At 52.4% G+C, this 27,933-nt stretch overlaps 1 protein-coding gene across 1 annotated transcript; it reads left to right on the forward strand.

Annotated features, from left to right (window-relative positions):
* The first annotated feature begins 5,972 nt into the window (after nt 1–5,972).
* On the forward strand, nt 5,973–27,933 carry RRAS2 (RAS related 2). The gene is made up of 6 exons (XM_072119187.1): nt 5,973–6,157; nt 20,480–20,567; nt 20,652–20,754; nt 22,032–22,140; nt 22,395–22,513; nt 27,370–27,933. The coding sequence occupies exons 1-6, from the start codon at nt 6,056–6,058 to the stop codon at nt 27,455–27,457; spliced, it is 609 nt and encodes a 202-aa protein (XP_071975288.1). The 5' UTR covers nt 5,973–6,055; the 3' UTR covers nt 27,458–27,933.

Here is a 27,933-nt window from a genome sequence, read left to right on the forward strand (position 1 = left end):
CTGGAGATGTACAATACTCGCTGTTACTATAGATTATATACTACATGGAGCAGCTCCTGGAGATGTACAATGTACTCGCTGTTACTATAGATTATATACTACATGGAGCAGCTCCTGGAGATGTATAATGTACTCGCTGTTACTATAGATTATATACTACATGGAGCAGGTCCTGGAGATGTACAATACTCGCTGTTACTATAGATTATATACTACATGGAGCAGCTCCTGGAGATGTACAATGTACTCGCTGTTACTATAGATTATATACTACATGGAGCAGCTCCTGGAGATGTACAATGCACTCGCTGTTACTATAGATTATATACTACATGAAGCAGCTCCTGGAGATGTACAATGTACTCGCTGTTACTATAGATTATATACTACATGGAGCAGCTCCTGGAGATGTACAATGCACTCGCTGTTACTATAGATTATATACTACATGGAGCAGGTCCTGGAGATGTACAATGCACTCGCTGTTACTATAGATTATATACTACAGGGAGCAGGTCCTGGAGATGTACAATGCACTCGCTGTTACTATAGATTATATACTACATGGAGCAGCTCCTGGAGATGTACAATGTACTCGCTGTTACTATAGATTATATACTACATGGAGCAGGTCCTGGAGATGTACAATGCACTCGCTGTTACTATAGATTATATACTACATGGAGCAGGTCCTGGAGATGTACAATGCACTCGCTGTTACTATAGATTATATACTACAGGGAGCAGGTCCTGGAGATGTACAATGCACTCGCTGTTACTATAGATTATATACTACATGAAGCAGCTCCTGGAGATGTACAATGTACTCGCTGTTACTATAGATTATATACTACATGGAGCAGCTCCTGGAGATGTACAATGCACTCGCTGTTACTATAGATTATATACTACAGGGAGCAGGTCCTGGAGATGTACAATGCACTCGCTGTTACTATAGATTATATACTACATGGAGCAGCTCCTGGAGATGTACAATGTACTTGCTGTTACTATAGATTATATACTACATGGAGCAGCTCCTGGAGATGTACAATGTACTCGCTGTTACTATAGATTATATACTACATGGAGCAGGCCCTGGAGATGTACAATGGACTCGCTGTTACTATAGATTATATACTACAGGGAGCAGCTCCTGGAGAAGTACAATGTACTCGCTGTTACTATAGATTATATACTACATGGAGCAGGTCCTGGAGATGTACAATGTACTCGCTGTTACTATAGATTATATACTACATGGAGCAGGTCCTGGAGATGTATAATGTACTCGCTGTTACTATAGATTATATACTACATGGAGCAGGTCCTGGAGATGTACAATGCACTCGCTGTTACTATAGATTATATACTACATGGAGCAGCTCCTGGAGATGTACAATGCACTCGCTGTTACTATAGATTATATACTACATGGAGCAGGTCCTGGAGATGTACAATGTACTCGCTGTTACTATAGATTATATACTACATGGAGCAGCTCCTGGAGATGTACAATGGACTCGCTGTTACTATAGATTATATACTACATGGAGCAGGTCCTGGAGATGTACAATGTACTCGCTGTTACTATAGATTATATACTACATGGAGCAACTCCTGGAGATGTACAATGTACTCGCTGTTACTATAGATTATATACTACAGGGAGCAGGTCCTGGAGATGTACAATGTACTCGCTGTTACTATAGATTATATACTACAGGGAGCAGCTCCCGGAGATGTACAATGTACTCACTGTTACTATAGATTATATACTACATGGAGCAGCTCCTGGAGATGTACAATGCACTCGCTGTTACTATAGATTATATACTACAGGGAGCAGGTCCTGGAGATGTACAATGTACTCGCTGTTACTATAGATTATATACTACATGGAGCAGCTCCTGGAGATGTACAATGCACTCGCTGTTACTATAGATTATATACTACATGGAGCAGGTCCTGGAGATGTACAATGTACTCGCTGTTACTATAGATTATATACTACATGGAGCAGCTCCTGGAGATGTACAATGTACTCGCTGTTACTATAGATTATATACTACAGGGAGCAGGTCCTGGAGATGTACAATGTACTCGCTGTTACTATAGATTATATACTACATGGAGCAGCTCCTGGAGATGTACAATGCACTCACTGTTACTATAGATTATATACTACATGGAGCAGCTCCTGGAGATGTACAATGTACTCGCTGTTACTATAGATTATATACTACATGGAGCAGCTCCTGGAGATGTACAATGCACTCACTGTTACTATAGATTATATACTACAGGGAGCAGGTCCTGGAGATGTACAATGTACTTGCTGTTACTATAGATTATATACTACATGGAGCAGCTCCTGGAGATGTACAATGCACTCGCTGTTACTATAGATTATATACTACATGGAGCAGGTCCTGGAGATGTACAATGTACTCGCTGTTACTATAGATTATATACTACATGGAGCAGCTCCTGGAGATGTACAATGTACTCGCTGTTACTATAGATTATATACTACAGGGAGCAACTCCTGGAGATGTACAATGTACTCGCTGTTACTATAGATTATATACTACATGGAGCAGCTCCTGGAGATGTACAATGTACTCGCTGTTACTATAGATTATATACTACATGGAGCAGCTCCTGGAGATGTACAATGTACTCGCTGTTACTATAGATTATATACTACATGGAGCAGCTCCTGGAGATGTACAATGTACTCGCTCTTACTATAGATTATATACTACAGGGAGCAGCTCCTGGAGATGTACAATGTACTCGCTGTTACTATAGATTATATACTACATGGAGCAGGTCCTGGAGATGTACAATGTACTCGCTGTTACTATAGATTATATACTACATGGAGCAGCTCCTGGAGATGTACAATGCACTCACTGTTACTATAGATTATATACTACAGGGAGCAGGTCCTGGAGATGTACAATGTACTTGCTGTTACTATAGATTATATACTACAGGGAGCAGGTCCTGGAGATGTACAATGTACTCGCTGTTACTATAGATTATATACTACATGGAGCAGGTCCTGGAGATGTACAATGTACTCGCTGTTACTATAGATTATATACTACATGGAGCTGCTCCCGGAGATGTACAATGTACTCGCTGTTACTATAGATTATATACTACATGGAGCAGGTCCTGGAGATGTACAATGTACTCGCTGTTACTATAGATTATATACTACATGGAGCTGCTCCCGGAGATGTACAATGTACTCGCTGTTACTATAGATTATATACTACAGGGAGCAGCTCCCGGAGATGTACAATGTACTCGCTGTTACTATAGATTATATACTACAGGTCCTGGAGATGTACAATGTACTCGCTGTTACTATAGATTATATACTACAGGTCCTGGAGATGTACAATGTACTCACTGTTACTATAGATTATATACTACATGGAGCAGGTCCTGGAGATGTACAATGTACTCGCTGTTACTATAGATCAGTGATGGCGAACCTTTTGGGGAGTGAGTGCCAAAACTACAAGCAAAAGCCACATACTTTTCACAAAGTGCCAAATGCCAATTTAAAGTAACTAAAGTAACTCACAGGTTTCAAACGTATTGGCATCCTGAGGACACCAATACAGTAGAAAGGAGAAATTCTGATTATTAATGTAGTTTACCTCTAAAGTCCTTTAACAGGACGAATCACAGGTCCGGAGAAGAGTCTATAATGATAATCCAGCTCTGTCAGCACCTCCTTGCTCCTCTTGCACTTCTAGTCACTTTAAAATAGTGCCAAACGAGGCACATACTGGGCTGCCTGTGCAGGAGAAGGTATGGTGACCTGGGTCATGGCCTGGGTGCCCACAGAGAGGGCTCCGAGTGCCACCTCCGGCACCCGTGCCATAGGTTCGCCACCACTGCTATAGATTATATACTACATGGAGCAGGTCCTGGAGATGTACAATGTACTCGCTGTTACTATAGATTATATACTACATGGAGCAGGTCCTGGAGATGTACAATGCACTCGCTGTTATTATAGATTATATACTACATGGAGCAGCTCCTGGAGATGTACAATGTACTCGCTGTTACTATAGATTATATACTACAGGGAGCAGGTCCTGGAGATGTACAATGCACTCGCTGTTACTATAGATTATATACTACATGGAGCAGCTCCTGGAGATGTACAATGCACTCGCTGTTACTATAGATTATATACTACATGGAGCAGCTCCTGGAGATGTACAATGCACTCGCTGTTACTATAGATTATATACTACATGGAGCAGCTCCTGGAGATGTACAATGCACTCGCTGTTACTATAGATTATATACTACAGGGAGCAGCTCCCGGAGATGTACAATGTACTCGCTGTTACTATAGATTATATACTACATGGAGCAGGTCCTAGAGATGTACAATGTACTCGCTGTTACTATAGATTATATACTACAGGGAGCAGCTCCTGGAGATGTACAATGTACTCGCTGTTACTATAGATTATATACTACATGGAGCAGCTCCTGGAGATGTACAATGGACTCGCTGTTACTATAGATTATATACTACAGGGAGCAACTCCTGGAGATGTACAATGCACTCGCTGTTACTATAGATTATATACTACATGGAGCAGCTCCTGGAGATGTACAATGCACTCACTGTTACTATAGATTATATACTACATGGAGCAGCTCCTGGAGATGTACAATGTACTCACTGTTACTATAGATTATATACTACATGGAGCAGCTCCTGGAGATGTACAATGCACTCACTGTTACTATAGATTATATACTACATGGAGTAGCTCCTGGAGATGTACAATGTACTCACTGTTACTATAGATTATATACTACATGGAGCAGCTCCTGGAGATGTACAATGCACTCGCTGTTACTATAGATTATATACTACGTGGAGCAGGTACCCCAGAGCTGCACTCACTATTCTGCTGCTGGTGCAGTCACTGTGTACATACATGACATTACTTATCCTGTACTGATCCTGAGTTACATCCTGTATTATACCCCAGAGCTGCACTCACTATTCTGCTGCTGGTGCAGTCACTGTGTACATACATGACATTACTTATCCTGTACTGATCCTGAGTTACATCCTGTATTATACCCCAGAGCTGCACTCACTATTCTGCTGCTGGTGCAGTCACTGTGTACATACATGACATTACTTATCCTGTACTGATCCTGAGTTACATCCTGTATTATACCCCAGAGCTGCACTCACTATTCTGCTGCTGGTGCAGTCACTGTGTACATACATGACATTACTTATCCTGTACTGATCCTGAGTTACATCCTGTATTATACCCCAGAGCTGCACTCACTATTCTGCTGCTGGTGCAGTCACTGTGTACATACATGACATTACTTATCCTGTACTGATCCTGAGTTACATCCTGTATTATACTCCAGAGCTGCACTCACTATTCTCCTGCTGGTGCAGTCACTGTGTACATACATGACATTACTTATTCCTGTACTGATCCTGAGTTACATCCTGTATTATACCCCAGAGCTGCACTCACTATTCTGCTGCTGGTGCAGTCACTGTGTACATACCTGACAAGGGGCGGGGTTACCTGTAGGACAGGTGTGTTCTGCTCTGAGGTGACCTTAAGGTGACCGGGACGATGCTGTGAATCATAGAGCAGCGCGGAGCTCCTCCCCTTCATTACTGACCAGATAATTAGCATATCCGGCCGCTCCTTCTGCCGGTGACGCACAGAGGCTCCTCCCCAAGTAATAAATATTCCAAGCGATTATCAGTGCGTCCTTGGCCCCGCCTTTCTCATGTAATATGCAGATAATCTTTTCCGCATGGCTCCGCCCGTCTTCTGCTTACTCCGCCTTTTATTCTCCATACCTCCGCCGCTGCTGGCGCGCTCCGCCCCTGTCTTGGCATGCCCCGCCCCTGTCTTAGTATGCTCCGCCCCTGTTATAGCATGCCCCGCCCCGGGGCTTGGAGATGTGCGGCCCCCGGTTCGACCATTAGTCTTCGGGCTGCGGACCCCCCGCCCCGGCCATGGCGGGCAGGAAGGAGAGCGCGGGGCAGGACAAGCACCGGCTGGTGGTGGTGGGCGGCGGCGGGGTGGGCAAGTCCGCGCTCACCATACAGTTCATCCAGGTAGGTACCTGCGGGAGCCGGAATGTCACAGAATATGCGGCCTCCTGGGGTGCTGTGCCTTAATGTGGGGGCCCACGAGGTGCTGTCACAGAATATGGGGCCCCCCGGGGTCCTGTGCTGGAATGTGGGGGCCCCCGAGGTGCTGTCACAGAATATGGGGCCCCCGAGGTGCTGTCACAGAATATGGGGCCCCCGAGGTGCTGTCACAGAATATGGGCCCCCCGGGGTCCTGTGCTGGAATGTGGGGGCCCCCGAGGTGCTGTGCTGGAATGTGGGGGCCCCCGAGGTGCTGTCACAGAGTATGGGGCCCTCTGGGTCCTGTGCCGGAATGTGGGGGCCCCCGGGGTGCTGTGCCGGAATGTGGGGGCCCCCTGGGGTGCTGTGCTGGAATGTGGGGGCCCCCCGGGGTCCTGTGCTGGAATGTGGGGGCCCCCCGGGGTCCTGTGCTGGAATGTGGGGGCCCCCGGGGTCCTGTGCCGGAATGTGGGGGCCCCCGGGGTCCTGTGCTGGAATGTGGGGCCTCCGGGGTGCTGTGCCGGAATGTGGGGGCCCCCTGGGGTGCTGTGCCGGAATGTGGGGGCCCCCTGGGGTGCTGTGCCGGAATGTTGGGGCCCCCCGGGGTGCTGTGCTGGAATGTTGGGGCCCCCCGGGGTGCTGTGCTGGAATGTGGGGGCCCCCCGGGGTGCTGTGCTGGAATGTTGGGGCCCCCCGGGGTGCTGTGCTGGAATGTTGGGGCCCCCCGGGGTGCTGTGCTGGAATGTGGGGGCCCCCTGGGGTGCTGTGCTGGAATGTTGGGGCCCCCCGGGGTGCTGTGCTGGAATGTTGGGGCCCCCCGGGGTGCTGTGCTGGAATGTTTGGGGCCCCCCGGGGTGCTGTGCTGGAATGTGGGGGCCCCCTGGGGTGCTGCGCTGGAATGTGGGGGCCCCCTGGGGTGCTGTGCTGGAATGTGGGGGCCCCCTGGGGTGCTGTGCTGGAATGTGGGGGCCCCCCGGGGTGCTGTGCTGGAATGTGGGGGCCCCCCGGGGTGCTGTGCTGGAATGTGGGGGCCCCCCGGGGTCCTGTGCTGGAATGTGGGGGCCCCCCGGGGTCCTGTGCTGGAATGTGGGGGCCCCCCGGGGTCCTGTGCTGGAATGTGGGGGCCCCCCGGGGTGCTGTGCTGGAATGTGGGGGCCCCCCGGGGTCCTGTGCTGGAATGTGGGGGCCCCCCGGGGTGCTGTGCTGGAATGTGGGGGCCCCCCGGGGTCCTGTGCTGGAATGTGGGGGCCCCCCGGGGTGCTGTGCTGGAATGTGGGGGCCCCCCGGGGTGCTGTGCTGGAATGTGGGGGCCCCCCGGGGTCCTGTGCTGGAATGTGGGGGCCCCCCGGGGTCCTGTGCTGGAATGTGGGGGCCCCCCGGGGTCCTGTGCTGGAATGTGGGGGCCCCCCGGGGTCCTGTGCTGGAATGTGGGGGCCCCCCGGGGTGCTGTGCTGGAATGTGGGGGCCCCCCGGGGTGCTGTGCTGGAACGTGGGGGCCCCCTGGGTGCTGTGTCGGAATGTGGGGGCCCCCTGGCTGCTGTGTCGGAATGTGGGGGCCACCTGGATATTGTGCCGGAATGTGGGGGCCCCCTCGGGGTGTTGTGTTGGAATGTGGGGGCCAAAGGTTCTCCACTTGTAATAGTGGTGTTGGGCGTTGCCATGGTAACAGTGTGGTCGCGGGGGCGTGGTCTGTCCGGGGGTCGCGCACATCTCGGGGTCCCTGCGTCCTGCGCCATTACTCTTCTCGTTGGATCATTTGTCGCCTTCCATTCCCTTTACTTCAGGTCTGTTCGCTCCTGGGAAAGCTGGGTGACCAATATGGCCGCCGCCCCTCCCCCGCAGGACCCTGTTATTATCTGGGAGATCCCGCTTGGTCAGTGTTGACTCCTCCCATCTTGGGGCACGCAGGGTGAGCTCTGTGGCCCCCCGCATGTAGGAGAGTGACCCCTGATCCCCCTGTATCCGGACACATCTCTGCTTGCTGTCAGAAGCCACCGGTGACGGCTGATGGTTTGTTACATTGTATCAGGCGGCTGTTATCTCAGGATTGGATACAAGTGTAGCAGAACCTGCGCTGTGGTGGTGGAAGGGTTACTGGGCGGAACCATGGGGCTGGTTGCTTGGATGCAGCTGTCACTCGCTGCCACCTGTCACCCCCCCCCTCCGCCCCCTCCGCCATCTTGTCCTGTCATTTTTAGGATATGGTCATGTGATATGGGTGTCAATGTGCTGCACTCTACTCCACTCACACCCAGAGCTGCATCTACCGGCCCGGCATGTCTTCTACTCCACTCACACCCAGAGCTGCATCTACCGGCCCGGCATGTCTTCTACTCCACTCACACCCAGAGCTGCATCTACCGGCCCGGCATGTCTTCTACTCCACTCACACCCAGAGCTGCATATACAGGAGCGGCATGTCTTCTACTCCACTCACACCCAGAGCTGCATCTACAGGACCGGCATGTCTTCTACTCCACTCACACCCAGAGCTGCATCTACCGGCCCGGCATGTCTTCTACTCCACTCACACCCAGAGCTGCATCTACCGGCCCGGCATGTCTTCTACTCCACTCACACCCAGAGCTGCATATACAGGAGCGGCATGTCTTGTACTCCACTCACACCCAGAGCTGCATCTACAGGACCGGCATGTCTTGTACTCCACTCACACCCAGAGCTGCATCTACCGGCCCGGCATGTCTTGTACTCCACTCACACCCGGAGCTGCATCTACCGGCCCGGCATGTCTTCTACTCCACTCACACCCAGAGCTGCATCTACCGGCCCGGCATGTCTTCTACTCCACTCACACCCAGAGCTGCATCTACCGGCCCGGCATGTCTTCTACTCCACTCACACCCAGAGCTGCATCTACCGGCCCGGCATGTCTTCTACTCCACTCACACCCAGAGCTGCATCTACCGGCCCGGCATGTCTTCTACTCCACTCACACCCAGAGCTGCATCTACCGGCCCGGCATGTCTTCTACTCCACTCACACCCAGAGCTGCATCTACCGGTCCGGCATGTCTTCTACTCCACTCGCACCCAGAGCTGCATCTACAGGACCGGCATGTCCTGTACTCCACTCACACCCAGAGCTGCATCTACCGGCCCGGCATGTCTTCTGCTCCACTCACACCCAGAGCTGCATCCTCTCTTTTCCAGGCTTGTGAATGCCCCTTTTCCCCCATGCTCGTACAGATGCCACTCAGATTTCCCAGGATCCTGATGGACAGGTCTTCCTGGCTATCCGCATGTGTGGTGCGGGGAGCGGTCCTGTCCTCTTAGAGATGTCACTCAGCTTTCCCAGGATCCTCTGTGCTGCTCTGAGGTCTCGGAGAGCTGGGTGCGGGGAACAGTCCTGTCCTCATAGAGACGTCACTCAGCTTTCCCAGGATCCTCTGTGCTGTTCTGGGGTTTCGGAGAGCTGGGTGTGGGGAGCGGTCCTGTCCTCATAGAGACGTCATTCGGCTTTCCCAGGATCCTCTGTGCTGCTCTGGGGTCTCGGAGAGCTGGGTGTGGGGAGCGGTCCTGTCCTCATAGAGACGTCACTCAGCTTTCCCAGGATCCTCTGTGCTGTTCTGGGGTCTCGGAGAGCGGGGTGTGGGGAGCGGTCCTGTCCTCATAGAGACGTCATTCGGCTTTCCCAGGATCCTCTGTGCTGCTCTGGGGTCTCGGAGAGCTGGGTGCTGGTAACGGTTATGTCCCCATAGAGACATTACTCAGCTTTCCCAGGATCCTCTGTGCTGCTCTGGGGTCTCGGAGAGCTGGGTGGGGGGAGCGGTCCTGTCCTCATAGAGACGTCACTCAGCTTTCCCAGGATCCTCTGTGCTGCTCTGGGGTCTCGGAGAGCTGGGTGCCGGTAACGGTCCTGTCCTCATAGAGACGTCACTCAGCTTTCCCAGGATCCTCTGTGCTGCTCTGGGGTCTCGGAGAGCTGGGTGCCGGTAACGGTCCTGTCCTCATAGAGACGTCACTCAGCTTTCCCAGGATCCTCTGTGCTGCTCTGGGTTCTCGGAGAGCTGGGTGCCGGTAACGGTCCTGTCCTCATAGAGACGTCACTCAGCTTTCCCAGGATCCTCTGTGCTGCTCTGGGGTCTCGGAGAGCTGGGTGCCGGTAACGGTCCTGTCCTCATAGAGACGTCACTCAGCTTTCCCAGGATCCTCTGTGCTGCTCTGGGGTCTCGGAGAGCTGGGTGTGGGGAGCGGTCCTGTCCTCATAGAGACGTCACTCAGCTTTTCCAGGATCCTCTGTGCTGCTCTGGGGTCTCGGAGAGCTGGGTGCCGGTAACGGTCCTGTCCTCATAGAGACGTCACTCAGCTTTCCCAGGATCCTCTGTGCTGCTCTGGGGTCTCGGAGAGCTGGGTGCCGGTAACGGTCCTGTCCCCATAGAGACATCACTCAGCTTTCCCGGGATCCTCTGGGGTCTCGGAGAGCTGGGTGCCGGTAACGGTCCTATCTGCTGCGTCTCCTTAATCTTTGATCCTTTCCTGAGAAAATATTAACCAGACGCTGGGAGTGTCCGCAGCTGTACGAGGACTGCTCATCCTGCGCCTCCTGGTTCACCAAGCAAATTACATAACAGATTGTCAGATCCACAGCTCCTCTCCTGGCTGCAGTGTGATGTCAGCTCTGGAGATGTGGTCACCCCCCCGGGCTCCTCTCCTGGCTGCAGTGTGATGTCAGCTCTGGAGATGTGGTCACCCCCCCATGGCTCCTCTCCTGGCTGCAGTGTGATGTCAGCTCTGGAGATGTGGTCACCCCCGGGCTCCTCTCCTGGCTGCAGTGTGATGTCAGCTCTGGAGATGTGGTCACCCCCCGGGCTCCTCTCCTGGCTGCAGTGTGATGTCAGCTCTGGAGATGTGGTCACCCCCCCATGGCTCCTCTCCTGGCTGCAGTGTGATGTCAGCTCTGGAGATGTGGTCACCCCCGGGCTCCTCTCCTGGCTGCAGTGTGATGTCAGCTCTGGAGATGTGGTCACCCCCCCGGGCTCCTCTCCTGGCTGCAGTGTGATGTCAGCTCTGGAGATGTGGTCCCCCCCCCCCCCCCGGCTCCTCTCCTGGCTGCAGTGTGATGTCAGCTCTGGAGATGTGGTCACCCCCCGGGCTCCTCTCCTGGCTGCAGTGTGATGTCAGCTCTGGAGATGTGGTCACCCCCCGGGCTCCTCTCCTGGCTGCAGTGTGATGTCAGCTCTGGAGATGTGGTCCCCCCCCCCCCCCGGCTCCTCTCCTGGCTGCAGTGTGATGTCAGCTCTGGAGATGTGGTCACCCCCCGGGCTCCTCTCCTGGCTGCAGTGTGATGTCAGCTCTGGAGATGTGGTCACCCCCCGGGCTCCTCTCCTGGCAGCAGTGTGATGTCAGCTCTGGAGATGTGGTCCCCCCCCAGCTCCTCTCCTGGCTGCAGTGTGATGTCAGCTCTGGAGATGTGGTCACCCCCCCGGGCTCCTCTCCTGGCTGCAGTGTGATGTCAGCTCTGGAGATGTGGTCACCCCCCGGGCTCCTCTCCTGGCTGCAGTGTGATGTCAGCTCTGGAGATGTGGTCACCCCCCCGGGCTCCTCTCCTGGCTGCAGTGTGATGTCAGCTCTGGAGATGTGGTCACCCCCAGGGCTCCTCTCCTGGCTGCAGTGTGATGTCAGCTCTGGAGATGTGGTCACCCCCCCGGCTCCTCTCCTGGCTGCAGTGTGATGTCAGCTCTGGAGATGTGGTCAACCCCCGGGCTCCTCTCCTGGCTGCAGTGTGATGTCAGCTCTGGAGATGTGGACACCCCCCCCGGGCTCCTCTCCTGGCTGCAGTGTGATGTCAGCTCTGGAGATGTGGTCACCCCCAGGGCTCCTCTCCTGGCTGCAGTGTGATGTCAGCTCTGGAGATGTGGTCACCCCCCGGGCTCCTCTCCTGGCTGCAGTGTGATGTCAGCTCTGGAGATGTGGTCACCCCCGGGCTCCTCTCCTGGCTGCAGTGTGATGTCAGCTCTGGAGATGTGGTCACCCCCCGGGCTCCTCTCCTGGCTGCAGTGTGATGTCAGCTCTGGAGATGTGGTCACCCCCCGGCCTCCTCTCCTGGCTGCAGTGTGATGTCAGCTCTGGAGATGTGGTCACCCCCAGGGCTCCTCTCCTGGCTGCAGTGTGATGTCAGCTCTGGAGATGTGGTCACCCCCCGGGCTCCTCTCCTGGCTGCAGTGTGATGTCAGCTCTGGAGATGTGGACACCCCCCCCCGGGCTCCTCTCCTGGCTGCAGTGTGATGTCAGCTCTGGAGATGTGGTCACCCCCCCATGGCTCCTCTCCTGGCTGCAGTGTGATGTCAGCTCTGGAGATGTGGTCACCCCCCCGGCCTCCTCTCCTGGCAGCAGTGTGATGTCAGCTCTGGAGATGTGGTCACCCCCCGGCCTCCTCTCCTGGCTGCAGTGTGATGTCAGCTCTGGAGATGTGGTCACCCCTCGAACTCCTCTCCTGGCTGCAGTGTGATGTCAGCTCTGGAGATGTGGTCACCCCCCGGCCTCCTCTCCTGGCTGCAGTGTGATGTCAGCTCTGGAGATGTGGACACCCCCCCCCGGGCTCCTCTCCTGGCTGCAGTGTGATGTCAGCTCTGGAGATGTGGTCACCCCCCCATGGCTCCTCTCCTGGCTGCAGTGTGATGTCAGCTCTGGAGATGTGGTCACCCCCCCATGGCTCCTCTCCTGGCTGCAGTGTGATGTCAGCTCTGGAGATGTGGTCACCCCCCCGGGCTCCTCTCCTGTCTGCAGTGTGATGTCAGCTCTGGAGATGTGGTCCCCCCCCCCCCCCCCCCGGCTCCTCTCCTGGCTGCAGTGTGATGTCAGCTCTGGAGATGTGGTCCCCCCCCCCCCCCCCCCCGGCTCCTCTCCTGGCTGCAGTGTGATGTCAGCTCTGGAGATGTGGTCCCCCCCCCCCCCCCCGGCTCCTCTCCTGGCTGCAGTGTGATGTCAGCTCTGGAGATGTGGTCACCCCCCCCCCCCCCCGGCTCCTCTCCTGGCTGCAGTGTGATGTCAGCTCTGGAGATGTGGTCACCCCCCGGGCTCCTCTCCTGGCTGCAGTGTGATGTCAGCTCTGGAGATGTGGTCACCCCCCGGGCTCCTCTCCTGGCTGCAGTGTGATGTCAGCTCTGGAGATGTGGTCCCCCCCCGGCTCCTCTCCTGGCTGCAGTGTGATGTCAGCTCTGGAGATGTGGTCACCCCCCCGGGCTCCTCTCCTGGCTGCAGTGTGATGTCAGCTCTGGAGATGTGGTCACCCCCCGGGCTCCTCTCCTGGCTGCAGTGTGATGTCAGCTCTGGAGATGTGGTCACCCCCCCGGGCTCCTCTCCTGGCTGCAGTGTGATGTCAGCTCTGGAGATGTGGTCACCCCCAGGGCTCCTCTCCTGGCTGCAGTGTGATGTCAGCTCTGGAGATGTGGTCACCCCCCCGGCTCCTCTCCTGGCTGCAGTGTGATGTCAGCTCTGGAGATGTGGTCACCCCCCGGGCTCCTCTCCTGGCTGCAGTGTGATGTCAGCTCTGGAGATGTGGTCACCCCCCGGGCTCCTCTCCTGGCTGCAGTGTGATGTCAGCTCTGGAGATGTGGTCACCCCCAGGGCTCCTCTCCTGGCTGCAGTGTGATGTCAGCTCTGGAGATGTGGTCACCCCCCGGGCTCCTCTCCTGGCTGCAGTGTGATGTCAGCTCTGGAGATGTGGTCACCCCCCGGGCTCCTCTCCTGGCTGCAGTGTGATGTCAGCTCTGGAGATGTGGTCACCCCCCCATGGCTCCTCTCCTGGCTGCAGTGTGATGTCAGCTCTGGAGATGTGGTCACCCCCCCGGCCTCCTCTCCTGGCAGCAGTGTGATGTCAGCTCTGGAGATGTGGTCACCCCCCGGCCTCCTCTCCTGGCTGCAGTGTGATGTCAGCTCTGGAGATGTGGTCACCCCTCGAACTCCTCTCCTGGCTGCAGTGTGATGTCAGCTCTGGAGATGTGGTCACCCCCCGGCCTCCTCTCCTGGCTGCAGTGTGATGTCAGCTCTGGAGATGTGGACACCCCCCCCCGGGCTCCTCTCCTGGCTGCAGTGTGATGTCAGCTCTGGAGATGTGGTCACCCCCCCATGGCTCCTCTCCTGGCTGCAGTGTGATGTCAGCTCTGGAGATGTGGTCACCCCCCCGGCCTCCTCTCCTGGCTGCAGTGTGATGTCAGCTCTGGAGATGTGGTCACCCCCCGGGCTCCTCTCCTGGCTGCAGTGTGATGTCAGCTCTGGAGATGTGGTCACCCCCCCGGGCTCCTCTCCTGGCTGCAGTGTGATGTCAGCTCTGGAGATGTGGTCACCCCCCGGCCTCCTCTCCTGGCTGCAGTGTGATGTCAGCTCTGGAGATGTGGTCACCCCCCGGCTCCTCTCCTGGCTGCAGTGTGATGTCAGCTCTGGAGATGTGGTCACCCCCCCGGGCTCCTCTCCTGGCTGCAGTGTGATGTCAGCTCTGGAGATGTGGTCCATCCCCCCGGGCTCCTCTCCTGGCTGCAGTGTGATGTCAGCTCTGGAGATGTGGTCACCCCCCGGGCTCCTCTCCTGGCTGCAGTGTGATGTCAGCTCTGGAGATGTGGTCACCCCCCGGCCTCCTCTCCTGGCTGCAGTGTGATGTCAGCTCTGGAGATGTGGTCACCCCCCCGGGCTCCTCTCCTGGCTGCAGTGTGATGTCAGCTCTGGAGATGTGGTCACCCCCCCGGGCTCCTCTCCTGGCTGCAGTGTGATGTCAGCTCTGGAGATGTGGTCACCCCCCCGGGCTCCTCTCCTGGCTGCAGTGTGATGTCAGCTCTGGAGATGTGGTCACCCCCCGGGCTCCTCTCCTGGCTGCAGTGTGATGTCATCAGGTTTAACCCTTTGTCAGCTGCTAAATTCTTTAGAGGGAGGACATTTCCTCTGCTTGCTGTAAGTGAATGATAAAATCTTTTAATAAATGACCTGGAAACAGGTGAAGGTGGATACATTCTATCAATTGTAGACAAACTGCGTGATACAGCAAGGAATCAACTGTATCCCCCCCTCATAATATACCCCATATCTACCCCCCATTATATACCCCATATCTACCCCCCATTATATACCCCATATCTACCCCCTCATAATATACCCCATATCTACCCCCTCATAATATACCCCATATCTACCCCCTCATTATATACCCCATATCTACCCCCTCATTATATACCCCATATCTACCCCCTCATTATATACCCCATATCTACCCCCACCCATTATATACCCCTTATCTACCCCCCCCATTATATACCCCATATCTACCCCCTCATTATATACCCCATATCTACCCCAACCATTATATACCCCATATCTACCCCCACCCATTATATACCCCATATCTACCCTCCTCATTATATACCCCATATCTACCCCCCCTCATTATATACCCCATATCTACCCCCCCTCATTATATACCCCATATCTACCCCCTCATAATATACCCCATATCTACCCCCTCATAATATACCCCATATCTACCCCCCCATTATATACCCCATATCTACCCCCTCATTATATACCCCATATCTACCCCCACCCATTATATACCCCATATCTACCCCCTCATTATATACCCCATATCTACCCCCACCCATTATATACCCCATATCTACCCCCCATTATATACCCCATATCTACCCCCCATTATATACCCCATATCTACCCCCTCATAATATACCCCATATCTACCCACCCATTATATACCCCATATCTACCCCCTCATTATATACCCCATATCTACCCTCCTCATTATATACCCCATATCTACCCTCCTCATTATATACCCCATATCTACCCCCCCTCATTATATACCCCATATCTACTCCCCCATTATATACCCCATATCTACCCCCCCTCATTATATACCCCATATCTACTCCCCCATTATATACCCCATATCTACTCCCCCATTATATACCCCATATCTACCCCCCCTCATTATATACCCCATATCTACCCCCCCTCATTATATACCCCATATCTACCCCCCCTCATTATATACCCCATATCTACCCCCCCATTATATACCCCATATCTGCCCCCCATTATATACCCCATATCTACCCCCCCCCATTATATACCCCATATCTACCCCCTCATTATATACCCCATATCTACCCCCACCCATTATATACCCCATATCTACCCCCACCCATTATATACCCCATATCTACCCCCCATTATATACCCCATATCTACCCCCCATTATATACCCCATATCTACCCCCTCATAATATACCCCATATCTACCCACCCATTATATACCCCATATCTACCCCCTCATTATATACCCCATATCTACCCCCCCTCATTATATACCCCATATCTACTCCCCCATTATATACCCCATATCTACCCCCCCTCATTATATACCCCATATCTACTCCCCCATTATATACCCCATATCTACTCCCCCATTATATACCCCATATCTACTCCCCCATTATATACCCCATATCTGCCCCCCCATTATATACCCCATATCTACCCCCCTCATTATATACCCCATATCTACCCCCTCATTATATACCCCATATCTACCCCCCCATTATATACCCCATATCTGCCCCCCATTATATACCCCATATCTACCCCCCCCCCCGTTATATACTCCATATCTACCCCCTAGAGTATATTACCCCTCTTCTTCATTCTTTATACCACCCACTGCACAATGTCTCCCCTTTTCTATTCATCCCCCTACCTGTGGTATATTTCCCACCACTATCCCCCCCCCCCCCCCCCCCCCAGCATCCACATTCCCGGATCACCAGGAGCACCCGCAGCTGCCACATTTTGAGGGACCCCCACTATGAGATCACACGGGAGGGTCTACTGAGATGCTGGAATGTTAATCTCACACCCGAAATAATCTAGAAATGTCTCCAAGAGAAATAACGTCCCACAGACGCATCTTATTATTCACCAGGACCGAACCATCCGTGTAACACCCCAGGGGGAGGAGAGAGGCAGTATTATAGTAGTTATATTCTTGTACATAGGAGGCAGTATTATAGTAGTTATATTCCTGTACATAGGGGGCAGTATTATAGTAGTTATATTCTTGTACATAGGAGGCAGTATTATAGTAGTTATATTCCTGTACATAGGGGGCAGTATTATAGTAGTTATATTCTTGTACATAGGAGGCAGTATTATAGTAGTTATATTCCTGTACATAGGGGGCAGTATTATAGTAGTTATATCCCTGTACATAGGGGGCAGTATTATAGTAGTTATATTCCTGTACATAGGGGACAGTATTATAGTAGTTATATTCCTGTACATAGGGGGCAGTATTATAGTAGTTATATTCCTGTACATAGGGGGCAGTATTATAGTAGTTATATTCCTGTACATAGGGGGCAGTATTATAGTAGTTATATTCCTGTACATAGGGGACAGTATTATAGTAGTTATATTCTTGTACATAGGGGGCGGTATTATAGTAGTTATATTCCTGTACATAGGGGCAGTATTATAGTAGTTATATTCTTGTACATAGGGGGCAGTATTATAGTAGTTGTATTCCTGTACATAGGGGGCAGTATTATAGTAGTTATATTCCTGTACATAGGGGGCAGTATTATAGTAGTTATATTCTTGTACATAGGGAGCAGTATTATAGTAGTTATATTCCTGTACATAGGGGGCAGTATTATAGTAGTTATATTCCTGTACATAGGGGGCAGTATTATAGTAGTTATATTCCTGTACATAGGGGGCAGTATTATAGTAGTAATATTCCTGTACATAGGGGGCAGTATTATAGTAGTTATATTCCTGTACATAGGGGGCAGTATTATAGTAGTTATATTCTTGTACATAGGGGGCAGTATTATAGTAGTTATATTCCTGTACATAGGGGGCAGTATTATAGTAGTTATATTCCTGTACATAGGGGGCAGTATTATAGTAGTTATATTCCTGTACATAGGGGGCAGTATTATAGTAGTTATATTCCTGTACATAGAGGGCAGTATTATAGTAGTTATATTCCTGTACATAGGGGCAGTATTATAGTAGTTATATTCCTGTACATAGGGGGCAGTATTATAGTAGTTGTATTCCTGTACATAGGGGGCAGTATTATAGTAGTTATATTCCTGTACATAGGGAGCAGTATTATAGTAGTTGTATTCCTGTACATAGGGGGCAGTATTATAGTAGTTATATTCCTGTATATAGGGGGCAGTATTATAGTAGTTATATTCCTGTACATAGGAGGCAGTATTATAGTAGTTATATTCTTGTACATAGGGGGCAGTATTATAGTAGTTATATTCCTGTACATAGGGGGCAGTATTATAGTAGTTATATCCTGTACATAGGGGGCAGTATTATAGTAGTTATATTCCTGTACATAGGGGGCAGTATTATAGTAGTTATATTCCTGTACATAGGGGGCAGTATTATAGTAGTTATATTCCTGTACATAGGGGGCAGTATTATAGTAGTTATATTCCTGTACATAAGGGACAGTATTATAGTAGTTATATTCCTGTACATAGGGGGCAGTATTATAGTAGTTATATTCCTGTACATAAGGGACAGTATTATAGTAGTTATATTCCTGTACATAGGGGGCAGTATTATAGTAGTTATATTCCTGTACATAGGGGGCAGTATTATAGTAGTTATATTCCTGTACATAGGGGGCAGTATTATAGTAGTTATATTCCTGTACATAAGGGACAGTATTATAGTAGTTATATTCCTGTACATAAGGGACAGTATTATAGTAGTTATATTCCTGTACATAGGGGGCAGTATTATAGTAGTTATATTCCTGTACATAGGGGGCAGTATTATAGTAGTTATATTCTTGTACATAGGGGGCAGTATTATAGTAGTTATATTCCTGTACATAGGGGGCAGTATTATAGTAGTTATATTCCTGTACATAGTGGGCAGTATTATAGTAGTTATATTCCTGTACATAGGGGGCAGTATTATAGTAGTTATATTCTTGTACATAGGGGGCAGTATTATAGTAGTTATATTCTTGTACATAGGGGGCAGTATTATAGTAGTTATATTCCTGTACATAGGGGGCAGTATTATAGTAGTTATATTCCTGTACATAGGAGGCAGTATTATAGTAGTTATATTCCTGTACATAGGGGGCAGTATTATAGTAGTTATATTCCTGTACATAGGGGGCAGTATTATAGTAGTTATATTCCTGTACATAGGGGGCAGTATTATAGTAGTTATATTCCTGTACATAGGGGGCAGTATTATAGTAGTTATATTCCTGTACATAGGGGGCAGTATTATAGTAGTTATATTCCTGTACATAGGAGGCAGTATTATAGTAGTTATATTCCTGTACATAGGGAGCGGTATTATAGTAGTTATATTCCTGTACATAGGGAGCGGTATTATAGTAGTTATATTCCTGTACATAGGGGGCAGTATTATAGTAGTTATATTCCTGTACATAGGGGGCAGTATTATAGTAGTTATATTCCTGTACATAGGGGGTAGTATTATAGTAGTTATATTCCTGTACATAGGGGGCAGTATTATAGTAGTTATATTCCTGTACATAGGGGGCAGTATTATAGTAGTTATATTCCTGTACATAGGGGGCAGTATTATAGTAGTTATATTCTTGTACATAGGGGGCAGTATTATAGTAGTTATATTCTTGTACATAGGGGGCAGTATTATAGTAGTTATATTCCTGTACATAAGGGGCAGTATTATAGTAGTTATATTCTTGTACATAGGGGGCAGTATTATAGTAGTTATATTCCTGTACATAGGGGGCAGTATTATAGTAGTTATATTCCTGTACATAGGGGGCGGTATTATAGTAGTTATATTCTTGTACATAGGGGGCGGTATTATAGTAGTTATATTCTTGTATACAGGGGGCAGTATTATAGTAGTTATATTCTTGTACATAGGGGGCAGTATTATAGTAGTTATATTCCTGTACATAGGAGGCAGTATTATAGTAGTTATATTCCTGTACATAGGGGGCAGTATTATAGTAGTTATATTCCTGTACATAGGGGGCAGTATTATAGTAGTTATATTCCTGTACATAGGGGGCGGTATTATAGTAGATATATTCTTGTACATAGGGGGCAGTATTATGCTGCAGGTTTGTTACAGTGTGCTGCCCTGCGCCCCGCTGCAGGTTTGTTACAGTGTGCTGCCCTGCGCCCCGCTGCAGGTTTGTTACAGTGTGCTTCTCCTGTGCCCCGCTGCAGGTTTGTTACAGTGTGCTGCTCCTGTGCCCCGCTGCAGGTTTGTTACAGTGTGCTGCTCTTCTCCCCCGCAGTCGTACTTTGTGACGGACTATGACCCGACCATTGAGGACTCGTACACCAAGCAATGTGTCATCGATGATCGCGCCGCCCGGCTGGACAGTGAGTACCGAGCGCCACGGCCTATGTCAGCGCTACAGCCTGTGTATAACACTGTGTCACCCCTTATCCCGCTCTGTCTCCCAGTCCTGGACACCGCCGGGCAGGAGGAGTTCGGAGCAATGAGGGAGCAATATATGAGAACCGGAGAGGGATTCCTGCTAGTGTTCTCCGTGACCGACAGAGGAAGGTGAGTGACAGGAGGGGGGGCGGGGCATCACGGGATGGACAGGATGGGGGGCGGGGCATCACGGGATGGACAGGATGGGGGCGGGGCATCACGGGATGGACAGGATGGGGGGCGGGGCGTCACACAGGATAGACAGGCGGGGGCTGGGCGTCACATGGGATAGACAGGCGGGGGCGGGGCGTCACACAGGATATATAGGCGGGGGCGGGGCGTCACACAGGATATATAGGCGGGGGCGGGGCGTCACACAGGATATAGAGGTGGGGGCGAGGCATCACACGGGATATAGAGGTGGGGGCGGGGCGTCACACGGGATATATAGGCGGGGGGCGAGGCGTCACACAGGATATAGAGAGGCGGGGGCGGGGCGTCACACGGGATATATAGGCGGGGGCGGGGCGTCACACGGGATATATAGGCGGGGGCGGGGCGTCACACAGGATATATAGGCGGGGGCGGGGCGTCACACAGGATAAACAGGCGGGGGCGGGGCATCACACAGGATAAATAGGCGGGGCATCACACAGGATATACAGGCGGGGGGCGGGCCGTCACACAGGATATACAGGCAGGGGGCGGGGCATCACACAGGATATAGAGGTGGGGGCGGGGCATCACAAGGAAATAGAGGTGGGGGCGGGGCATCACACGGGATATAGAGGTGGGGGTGGGGCATCACACAGGAAATAGTGGTGGGGGCGGGGCATCACACAGGAAATAGAGGTGGGGGCGAGGCATCACACAGGATATAGAGAGGCGGGGGGCGGGGCGTCGCACTGGATATAGAGAGGCGGGGGGTCACACTGGATATAGAGAGGCGGGGGGCGGGGCGTCACACTGGATATAGAGAGGCGGGGGGCGGGGCGTCACACTGGATATAGAGAGGCGGGGGGCGGGGCGTCACACTGGATATAGAGAGGCGGGGGGCGGGGCGTCACACTGGATATAGAGAGGCGGGGGGTCACACTGGATATAGAGAGGCGGGGGGCGGGGCGTCACACTGGATATAGAGAGGCGGGGGGTCACACTGGATATAGAGAGGCGGGGGGCGGGGCGTCACACTGGATATAGAGAGGCGGGGGGTCACACTGGATATAGAGAGGCGGGGGGCGGGGCGTCACACTGGATATAGAGAGGCGGGGGGCGGGGCCGTGACTGCCTCTCACACGGGATATACAGGCGGGGGGCGGGGCTGTGACTGCCTCTCACACGGGATATACAGGCGGGGGGCGGGGCTGTGAACATTTTTTTTTTTTTTTTTGTTATTTTTTTTCTAGCTTTGAGGAAATCTATAAATTCCAGCGGCAGATCCTCAGAGTGAAGGATCGGGATGAGTTTCCGATGGTTCTGGTGGGGAATAAGGCAGATCTGGAGCATCAGAGACAGGTGAGACCTCATCCCTGGGACCCCTGAGGCAGTGGTGTGTTCATCCTGAGCCTCCTGGTTCAGCTCCTCATACTGTCATATATACAATGTAATAGATGAGATGATGCCCCCTGCTGGCAGGAGGAGGGATTCCCCCATGTAGTGTCCTCCTCTTACCAGCAGGTGGCAGACTCCTGTGTAATACTGGGGGTGCACTGATGTGGGACCCCTCCACCTGCCGCTGGCTCGGGGTCACCCTCTCCTTGGTCTTGCAGGTAACGCAGGAGGAGGGGCACCTCTTGGCGCGGCAGCTGAAGGTGACATACATGGAGGCGTCCGCCAAAATCCGCATGAACGTGGATCAAGCGTTTCATGAACTGGTGCGAGTAGTGAGGTGAGTGCAGCATCACCGGTCCTCACACAGCTGAGGGTCTGTTACAGGACCTGGTGAGGGGAATGGGTCATACACAGCGCTCAGTGACCCCCCGAGCACAGGGGATGTCCCCTCTAGTGGCCAAGAGAGGAGAATATATATAATATATACACACACTGGTACAGTATAAATCCCCAACAGTGTCACCGGATAATGCGGAGAGCAGAGAGGACGGGATAATGATGAGAGCAGAGAGGACGGGATAATGATGAGAGATGAGAGCAGAGAGGACGGGATAATGCAGAGAGAGGAGAGCAGAGAGGACGGGATAATGCGGAGAGATGAGAGCAGAGAGGACGGGATAATGCGGAGAGAGGAGAGCAGAGAGGACGGGATAATGCGGAGAGAGGAGAGCAGAGAGGACGGGATAATGCAGAGAGAGGAGAGCAGAGAGGACGCGATAATGATGAGAGCAGAGAGGACGGGATAATGATGAGAGCAGAGAGGACGGGATAATGCGGAGAGAGGAGAGCAGAGAGGACGGGATAATGCAGAGAGAGGAGAGCAGAGAGGACGGGATAATGATGAGAGCAGAGAGGACGGGATAATGATGAGAGCAGAGAGGACGGGATAATGCAGAGAGAGGAGAGCAGAGAGGACGGGATAATGCAGAGAGACGAGAGCAGAGAGGACGGGATAATGCCGAGAGCAGAGAGGACGGGATAATGCGGAGAGATGAGAGCAGAGAGGACGGGATAATGCGGAGAGATGAGAGCAGAGAGGACGGGATAATGCAGAGAGACGAGAGCAGAGAGGACGGGATAATGCAGAGAGAGGAGAGCAGAGAGGACGGGATAATGCGGAGAGAGGAGAGCAGAGAGGACGGGATAATGCGGAGAGATGAGAGCAGAGAGGACGGGATAATGCGGAGAGAGGAGAGCAGAGAGGACGGGATAATGCGGAGAGAGGAGAGCAGAGAGGACGGGATAATGCGGAGAGAGGAGAGCAGAGAGGACGGGATAATGCGGAGAGATGAGAGCAGAGAGGACGGGATAATGCGGAGAGACGAGAGCAGAGAGGACGGGATAATGCAGAGAGCAGAGAGGACGGGATAATGCGGAGAGATGAGAGCAGAGAGGACGGGATAATGCGGAGAGATGAGAGCAGAGAGGACGGGATAATGCCGAGAGCAGAGAGGATGGGATAATGCCGAGAGAGGAGAGCAGAGAGGACGGGATAATGCGGAGAGAGGAGAGCAGAGAGGACGGGATAATGCGGAGAGATGAGAGCAGAGAGGACGGGATAATGCGGAGAGAGGAGAGCAGAGAGGACGGGATAATGCGGAGAGAGGAGAGCAGAGAGGACGGGATAATGCGGAGAGAGGAGAGCAGAGAGGACGGGATAATGCGGAGAGATGAGAGCAGAGAGGACGGGATAATGCGGAGAGACGAGAGCAGAGAGGACGGGATAATGCAGAGAGCAGAGAGGACGGGATAATGCGGAGAGAGGAGAGCAGAGAGGACGGGATAATGCGGAGAGATGAGAGCAGAGAGGACGGGATAATGCGGAGAGACGAGAGCAGAGAGGACGGGATAATGCAGAGAGCAGAGAGGACGGGATAATGCGGAGAGATGAGAGCAGAGAGGACGGGATAATGCGGAGAGATGAGAGCAGAGAGGACGGGATAATGCCGAGAGCAGAGAGGACGGGATAATGCAGAGAGAGGAGAGCAGAGAGGACGGGATAATGCGGAGAGAGGAGAGCAGAGAGGACGGGATAATGCGGAGAGATGAGAGCAGAGAGGACGGGATAATGCGGAGAGAGGAGAGCAGAGAGGACGGGATAATGCGGAGAGAGGAGAGCAGAGAGGACGGGATAATGCGGAGAGAGGAGAGCAGAGAGGACGGGATAATGCGGAGAGATGAGAGCAGAGAGGACGGGATAATGCGGAGAGACGAGAGCAGAGAGGACGGGATAATGCAGAGAGCAGAGAGGACGGGATAATGCGGAGAGATGAGAGCAGAGAGGACGGGATAATGCGGAGAGATGAGAGCAGAGAGGACGGGATAATGCCGAGAGCAGAGAGGATGGGATAATGCCGAGAGAGGAGAGCAGAGAGGACGGGATAATGCGGAGAGAGGAGAGCAGAGAGGACGGGATAATGCGGAGAGAGGAGAGCAGAGAGGACGGGATAATGCGGAGAGATGAGAGCAGAGAGGAGGGGATAATGCCGAGAGAGGAGAGCAGAGAGGAGGGGATAATGCGGAGAGACGAGAGCAGAGAGGAGGGGATAATGCAGAGAGATGAGAGCAGAGAGGACGGGATAATGCGGAGAGACGAGAGCAGAGAGGACGGGATAATGCGGAGAGACGAGAGCAGAGAGGAGGGGATAATGCAGAGAGATGAGAGCAGAGAGGACGGGATAATGCGGAGAGACGAGAGCAGAGAGGACGGGATAATGCGGAGAGACGAGAGCAGAGAGGACGGGATAATGCGGAGAGAGGAGAGCAGAGAGGACGGGATAATGCGGAGAGACGAGAGCAGAGAGGACGGGATAATGCGGAGAGAGGAGAGCAGAGAGGATGGGATAATGCGGAGAGAGGAGAGCAGAGAGGACGGGATAATGCGGGGAGATGAGAGCAGAGAGGACGGGATAATGCAGAGAGACGAGAGCAGAGAGGACGGGATAATGCAGAGAGACGAGAGCAGAGAGGACGGGATAATGCAGAGAGAGGAGAGCAGAGAGGACGGGATAATGCGGAGAGATGAGAGCAGAGAGGACGGGATAATGCGGAGAGATGAGAGCAGAGAGGACGGGATAATGCAGAGAGACAAGAGCAGAGGACGGGATAATGCAGAGAGACGAGAGCAGAGAGGACGGGATAATGCGGAGAGAGGAGAGCAGAGAGGACGGGATAATGCGGAGAGATGAGAGCAGAGAGGACGGGATAATGCAGAGAGACGAGAGCAGAGAGGACGGGATAATGCGGAGAGATGAGAGCAGAGAGGACGGGATAATGCGGAGAGATGAGAGCAGAGAGGAGGGGATAATGCGGAGAGCAGAGAGGACGGGATAATGCGGAGAGAGGAGAGCAGAGAGGACGGGATAATGCAGAGAGAGGAGAGCAGAGAGGACGGGATAATGCGGAGAGAGGAGAGCAGAGAGGACGGGATAATGCAGAGAGAGGAGAGCAGAGAGGACGGGATAATGCAGAGAGATGAGAGCAGAGAGGACGGGATAATGCGGAGAGAGGAGAGCAGAGAGGACGGGATAATGCGGAGAGAGGAGAGCAGAGAGGACGGGATAATGCAGAGAGAGGAGAGCAGAGAGGACGGGATAATGCAGAGAGAGGAGAGCAGAGAGGACGGGATAATGCGGAGAGACGAGAGCAGAGAGGACGGGATAATGCAGAGAGATGAGAGCAGAGAGGACGGGATAATGCAGAGAGAGGAGAGCAGAGAGGACGGGATAATGCAGAGAGACGAGAGCAGAGAGGACGGGATAATGCAGAGAGAGGAGAGCAGAGAGGACGGGATAATGCAGAGAGATGAGAGCAGAGAGGACGGGATAATGCAGAGAGATGAGAGCAGAGAGGACGGGATAATGCTGAGAGATGAGAGCAGAGAGGACGGGATAATGCGAAGACATAAGAGCAGAGAGGACGGGATAATGCAGAGAGATGAGAGCAGAGAGGACGGGATAATGCGGAGAGATGAGAGCAGAGAGGACGGGATAATGCGGAGAGATGAGAGCAGAGAGGACCGGATAATGCAGAGAGATGAGAGCAGAGAGGACGGGATAATGCAGAGAGAGGAGAGCAGAGAGGACGGGATAATGCGGAGAGAGGAGAGCAGAGAGGACGGGATAATGCGGAGAGAGGAGAGCAGAGAGGACGGGATAATGCGGAGAGAGGAGAGCAGAGAGGACGGGATAATGCGGAGAGATGAGAGCAGAGAGGACGGGATAATGCAGAGAGAGGAGAGCAGAGAGGACGGGATAATGCGGAGAGCAGAGAGGACGGGATAATGTGGAGAGAGGAGAGCAGAGAGGACGGGATAATGCGGAGAGATGAGAGCAGAGAGGACGGGATAATGCGGAGAGATGAGAGCAGAGAGGACGGGATAATGCAGAGAGATGAGAGCAGAGAGGACGGGATAATGCGGAGAGATGAGAGCAGAGAGGACGGGATAATGCAGAGAGAGGAGAGCAGAGAGGACGGGATAATGCAGAGAGACGAGAGCAGAGAGGACGGGATAATGCGGAGAGATGAGAGCAGAGAGGACGGGATAATGCGGAGAGAGGAGAGCAGAGAGGACGGGATAATGCAGAGAGAGGAGAGCAGAGAGGACGGGATAATGCGGAGAGATGAGAGCAGAGAGGACGGGATAATGCGGAGAGATGAGAGCAGAGAGGACGGGATAATGCAGAGAGATGAGAGCAGAGAGGACGGGATAATGGGGAGAGAGGAGAGCAGAGAGGACGGGATAATGCGGAGAGATGAGAGCAGAGAGGACGGGATAATGCAGAGAGGACGGGATAATGCGGAGAGAGGACGGGATAATATCCTAGGGGTCCTGCGGCCGGGGCTGGGGTCCTGTGCTCTGGGTCCTGCAGGTCAGTATAATCTCTGGGCTCCGGTCATTGTTCTCTAATTCTCATCGTCAGGTTTTATGTTGTTACTTTGTGACTGTGTTACCCCCTGTTCTAGTGACCGGGAGACCCCGTACATCCGTCACATGTTCAGCCATGGAGATTCCATTATTCCTGGGGGATCAGACCTCGTCCTGTCATCTTGTTCTCCAGTCTGTGTCTGCGCTATGATCCGCCATGTTTATAGCTCCCATCATGCATTGCGCCTCTTCTCTTGTGTCTGCAGGAAATTTCAGGAGCAGGAGTGTCCCCCGTCTCCGGAGCCAACGAGGAAGGAGAAGGACCGGAGGGGCTGTCACTGCGTCATCTTCTAGAGGGGCCGGACTGTCACCACATCCCAGACACAGGACAGTCCCTCGAAGCCCCGCCCCCACCGGCGAGAGCAGGTCTCACCGCCGCCCCACAACCTTCCATCCCCCCCTGTGTCTGTGTGGGGGTCTGCGCATGGCGGTCTGAGGGCGCGGCCGAGAGTTTTTGTGTTTTTTTTTTTTTATTAATTGACTTTTAATTCACTTTTTGATCAGATTTTAATTTGCCAAGAATTTTAAGTGTCCTTACGCTTTAGGATGGCGGCTGCAGGGGGGTGGTTCCATGATTATGTGATTTGCATAATTTGGGGCGGCGGCTTGTTACCGCTCAGGACGCTCGCCCCAACGCCGCAGAACAGCCAAGTGTCTGAGCTGAACTCTGACCCTGGAGGAGCGTGACCTGGGGTCATACACAGGCCAAGGCCTCTGAACTGTTGCCAAATTCTGATGATAATAAAGATTATTAATTTACTTGCAGGAAA

Source organism: Engystomops pustulosus, chromosome 7 (genome assembly GCF_040894005.1).
Source record: "Engystomops pustulosus chromosome 7, aEngPut4.maternal, whole genome shotgun sequence".
Taxonomy (NCBI): Eukaryota; Metazoa; Chordata; class Amphibia; order Anura; family Leptodactylidae; genus Engystomops; species Engystomops pustulosus.